General features: G+C 38.2%; 1 protein-coding gene across 1 annotated transcript; it reads left to right on the top strand.

Annotated features, from left to right (window-relative positions):
- The first annotated feature begins 4,127 nt into the window (after positions 1–4,127).
- On the top strand, positions 4,128–4,962 carry LOC111897053 (histone H2A). Its single transcript, XM_023893027.3, has 2 exons — positions 4,128–4,411; positions 4,603–4,962. The coding sequence occupies exons 1-2, from the start codon at positions 4,202–4,204 to the stop codon at positions 4,846–4,848; spliced, it is 456 nt and encodes a 151-aa protein (XP_023748795.1). The 5' UTR covers positions 4,128–4,201; the 3' UTR covers positions 4,849–4,962.
- The last annotated feature ends 1,023 nt before the right edge of the window (positions 4,963–5,985 follow it).

Here is a 5,985-nt window from a genome sequence, read left to right as displayed (position 1 = left end):
TTTTTTTGTGAATATCTGCGCAACCACTTTTGTCCGTGCCGCGCAGACATATGATCTCGCAGAGTGTTTGTTTTTTGGAAGTGAGCAGATCAAGAAATGTCTGCGCGAGGTCTTCCCGGCACAGACATGAACCATTGTCTTTAAAGGTCTTCAGACCCCATTTTAACCTAAACAAAAAAACATGGGCCACCGTGTAGTTTTTTTCCCTGAAAATACAATTTTATTGTTTATGATATGAAATTAAGTTTGAAAAATCAATTTATTTCAACAGCTGCAGACGTTAAAAACAAACAGTCTTCTTATTACAGATTGCAAACATTTAATCTACCTCTTCTGCCACAGAGGCTTGCATATGTGGTCTGCAGACTGCAAACATTTTGGCTTGAAAAAAAAAACAAACAACACCTACGTATTGTTATTAGAAGTGTAGTATGTAATAAGCAAATACTTATATTTATTAAATCACATGATAACCATCCTCCATGACTATCTGCATATGACGGTGTCCAAAAGTCAAGCGTAGCAAAACCGGTCAAATGATTGTGACCAAACAACATCGAATAATCGCGTTATTTATATACATTGTGTACTATAGGATCTAAAAGATTCTCCAACGGTGCTAGTTGTTGCCGTGTAACACCTTTCATCTTCATTTGTATCCATCGTGACTTATATCATATGGAAATAACTTTTTGGCATTTAGAACGCCTAAAAGGTGATGGCGACGATGTTTGTATTCATTCCGCAAAATATATTTTACATCTGACGAGTGAATAACCTGATACGGCTGCTCAGGGTCGTCATTCAACGTCTGTTCAGGGCCATCATTCAACGGTTGTTTGAGGGTGCTTAAGACATACTCATGCTCCTATAACCACTGTCATTGAAATATCACTACACGACTAATAATGTATACTTGTAAACGATGTAAAAACATAACGACCATAAAAACGATGAGATAATTAATAATGTACCTCCATCCCCTTCGAGGTACCAACATCATCTTCAGGAGTCTTATTAGTAAGTTTTAGAACCATAACTAAAGTAGTTTCATGCTCCGGTAAACGCCCATCCTAATACCTCAACTATTCGCGACATTCACATACCTCATTTTTTGATAGAAGGACCTCGTTTTGCAAGTCACTAATAATTCGATCATTGTCAATTGATGGGTAAGCGACCGATGGTGGTGGTGGTGGCGGGTGAGATGGATCATCTATATATGCCTTTTTTTTCTTGAGGCTGATGGGTAGGAGAGTTTGTGGGTGATGGTGTTAAGGAAGGTGCATTGTGAATTTCAGTGTCAGAAAACTCAGGGTCATCAATCCACGGCCGAGCTAACTTGCAACGACCCAAAAATTATAAGGTAAAAATATCATTTTTAATTTAACCAGAAACACCAATTTCCCGTTCAAAAACATTCAAAAGCATATCAAAATAAAAACCAGTTATCATAGTACAATCCAAAAATCAATAAGTTGCGGAAACATGGGTGGACACGATGCGATCAAGTCCGACCCTTCCATTTAGAACTAGAAGTACATGAAATCATAACCATAAAACCATAAGCACAAAGCTTAGTGAGTTCCCCAAAATATCCCAAACCACACGTATCATGCATGCACATATACCTCAGGCCCCGCCCAACATCGGTTCCTTACCGATACATTCACCATACCCCGCCTGGCATTGGGCCCTACCCGTCTTACATACAAGCTAAGACATCACGTGCAAGAGTCATAGAGACAACTAGCACCCTACATAACATACAATGGCCTTGCATGACAACCATCAAGCCTCGCCTCGCATCGGCCCCCGCGCTGGAACAGATATGTCAGTAACATGCGATTCCTGACATCGGGCCCCACCTGATATGCATACAAATACATACAAAACATGCGAGATTCACAAAGACAACCAACATAATATAACATAATTTCATGGGTCGACATTGGTGCCTTCGACCCGTAAGTGCAGTGACAATTAGTATACTAACACACTCATCAGCCCCCGCCTGGCATCGGGCCCCACCCGGTATACATACAATACACACCACACACACAATAGTTACAAAAACAACTAACAAATCATATCCCAGTGGGCCGACATTGGCGCCTTCTAGTGAAGAGACTCACCTTAATCAGAAGGTAGCAAGTCTCTCACCCAAGTTTGCTGCACAACGACTCCTCACGCTGAACACAATTAATAGCAACCCTATTTACTTTCCAAGGTTAATCCCACTATCATAAGGCCTAATATTGGCCCACGCCCAAAATACGCCCACTGGTGGCCCATACCCAACTAGAGAACCCTAAGGCCCAACATACACCCAAAAGTTCCAAAATTGCCTAAAGTCAACGGTCAAATCTCCAATAGTTGACCCTCACGTCGTGACCAACTCATGGTCACCTCGTGAGTATTAACTCGACTCGGTCCCAACTTAGCGGTTCAACTGAGTCAATCAACTCGTCCCGTCTCGATTCAAATCATCTTCACGTCGTGGCCACCCCTGGTCACATCGTGACCTAATCAGGACAGAACAGTCCGGATGACATGCATTCTCATGACGTGACAAGCTCAATCCTCACGTCGTGAGCGATGTCTTGGCCAACTTTGAGCATTAAGCTCTTATTCCTTTCAGCCACCATTTAGGACTTCACCAAAGGACAATAAAGATCGTAGCTTTTTAGTCATACATATCCAATGTATGACTCAAACACTCACCAGGTCAAACCAGGGAAAAATAAGATCAATACTCATGCTTGGAGTCTAAAACTATTCCAAATCTCAAATCCAAAGCTAATAGTATAGAAGATGTCTCGATGATCCATAAAGTTACCAAATTTATGTATCCCATGCATGTTATCCCACTTAACCATGTAAAAAGGAGCTTAAAAATAAATTTAGCATGCAAGAGGTAAAAAGCCCATAGCTTTATGATTTACAAAGGTCCAAAAGCGCTGCAAGAAGGTGAGGTAGAAGCTGGATTGCCAAGAGAATGCTCCACAAAAGTCTTATTCTAATTTAATGAGCAAAAAACCACAAAATAAGTGCTTCAATGTCAACAACAATGGCTAAGGACCTCGAGCAGGTCAAGATTAGGGTTTTCAGAAGGTAAGAGAGTGAGGGAGGCTAAGGATGGACAACCTTAATCCTCTCATTCCATTAAACACGTGAAATATCATGGTTTTGGTCGTCAGACCGTTCTCACGTCGTGACCCTTTTCCAAAAATCTTTAATTCAAGAAATTAAGTACCTCCATGATCCGGGTGTTACATAACTATCCACCATTCAACACACATTTCATCTTCTATCAACTCAACTTATGTACGAGTCTATTATCTTGGTAACATAAATTATAGATTTACAAATAAACATAAATTATAAATAAACATATATTTTAATAATAAAGTAACCATAGGTCGTCGATTTGTAAAAATTGGTTGCTCTGAGTGTTATGTGTAGGCCTCAAATTTGACAATGCAACGACCTGAGAGATCACATTCTATTGTCGGGCACTCGGTACCAAACAAACTCTTCAGTAGAAAAGTCTCAAGAATCTATATCTGGATGTTAGCAAAGGATGTTTTCAACATATAGTTGCAACATTTTTTGTCGGGTACCAAACAAGTTGCCCAAGAGATCACATTCTATTGTCGGGTACCATAATGACCATCTATATAATATAATCAACTTAAAATATTGCCATTTGCACAATGTAATAATTCATAAATATCTCTTTTTCAACCTTATCAACATCATAACGAAGTTTTCAACATATAATTGCAACCTTTTTTAAAGACGTGTTTATCGAACATTATATTTTGTCTCTATTTAAAAAAATGAAGAAAACAAATCACCTCACAATAAAACATAAAAAAAAAGTATGATAAATAAGAACTATATAATGATCCGTTATACATGTTTTCTTATTATTTCGAAAATACGTCGCAACTCTCTTTAGCGGGAGAATTGAAATATTATTGGAATTTCAAATTGTGCTCATCTCACGCGGATCGTGATTCAACAAATAAGAACCGTTGATTAAGACTTCATCCAACGGTTGAAACAATTCAATCGATCCATAGCCCCCGCCACCCACCTCTACATAATCAAACCATGTCGATGTTTGCTCATCACCGAAATCCAAAGCCTCAATCGTTCGTTGACTCTTTCGTCGACGTTAATCAGAATTCAAAAGATGGAGGGAGCTGGAAAAGCTAAGAAAGGTGCCGGAGGAAGGAAGGGCGGTGGCCCAAGGAAGAAGGCGGTTACCCGCTCTGTCAAGGCCGGACTGCAGTTTCCCGTCGGTAGAATTGGGCGTTTTCTGAAGAAAGGACGTTATGCGCAGCGTGTTGGAAGCGGAGCTCCAGTTTACCTCGCCGCTGTGCTTGAATACCTTGCTGCTGAAGTAAGTTTTATTTTCTCATCTCATTGTATTAAGCTCAATATGGATGTCATGAATCGATGTTTTCTGGATTGATTTTGAATTAAACAAAGAAAATGGAGTTTAGATCTGATTTCTGAAGCGTGTTTTTTGTTTGATATTGTTTCTGATTCACGGATTATTTTTCTAATCTGCTTGATTTTTGTTGATTGCAGGTGTTAGAGTTAGCTGGAAATGCGGCCAGGGACAACAAGAAAACCAGAATCATCCCAAGACATCTTCTGTTAGCCATTAGAAACGATGAAGAGCTTGGAAAATTACTGGGTGGAGTTACGATTGCTCATGGTGGTGTTCTTCCAAACATCAATCCTATTTTGTTGCCGAAGAAGACTGCTGCTAAGGAGCCATCAACTCCTTCTAAAGCTGCTAAATCTCCAAAGAAAGCTAAGAAGGCTGAATAGGTTAAGCTGTTTAGAATTTATCCTTTTGTGAAAAATATAGGGATGGGGAGATTTGTATTCGATGATGTATTTTACCAGAATGCATAATGTTAAACGCTTGCTTCTTACGATCTACTGTTTAGGCTTTATGACTTCTATCTTAGAATGAATCTTTCAATAATTCATGGAGATTTTGATTTCTCATTTAATTGTTTTTAAGTTTATAATATCCTTTCCTGCAATATGTCTAGCAAAATGAACCAACAAAGAGTTTCACCTTAGAAATGTATCTATGCAAACAGTTAAAACCCCCTCTTGCCATCTCCCTCAGTAATGAATCAAATTTGCAGGTTTACTGAATCAGGCTTGTTTTTAATTTAAGAACCCTAAATCCTTTGCTTTCAATCGGGTTAGTATTGAATCAGATTTTCTATCTCTTGATTCCTGCTTCTTAATTTACCCTGATTATTCTTTTCTAATTTGCAGGTGGGGTTTCCGATGGAGGATGGTGGGAGTGTTAATAGTAAATGTGCCTGTTTCAATAGTGATTTGAATATATGTTGTTTCAGTAAATAAGGTGGTGATTGTAGTTATTTTTAATGAAACATGTTAACTTTGAACGGAGGTGGGTTGGGTGAAGTGAGGGGTGGCGGTGATGGTACATTTTCCGGTGGTGACGTAGGTTACAGGTGGTGGTGGTGATCATGTCTTATTCAACAAAATAGAAAAATAATTAAAATAATTTTTAATAACTAAAAGTAAACAGGGCAATTAATTAAAATAATTTTTAATAATTAAGAATATGTTCAAAATAAATGAAAAAGAAAAGGGAAAGGGCGTTATAGTATTTTTATATATCAAAAGGGATGAGAAATGTAAATTTAAACTTACAAGGGATGAACCGTGCAACTTTTAACGACATGAGGGACGGTCCGAGTTAATTTTTAAAAATAGGGACTAAACGTGTATTTTGACACCTGCACGAGGGACGATTATTTACTCTTTTGTTTATGTAATCCTAGGCCCTTTATTTAGGTGTAGTGTTATACTTCAAACATAAGAAGTATCATTTTTGTTGCCTAATGATATCATTTATGAAATTATTTAAAAGAGTAATGTAAGACAGGTTCCAAAAAAACATAATAAATCAATATAAAT

The sequence above is a fragment of the Lactuca sativa genome, chromosome 5 (assembly GCF_002870075.4).
Source record: "Lactuca sativa cultivar Salinas chromosome 5, Lsat_Salinas_v11, whole genome shotgun sequence".
Lineage (NCBI taxonomy): Eukaryota > Viridiplantae > Streptophyta > Magnoliopsida > Asterales > Asteraceae > Lactuca > Lactuca sativa.
Note: the sequence above shows the minus strand (reverse complement) of the source record. Positions and strands in the feature narration are given on the sequence as shown.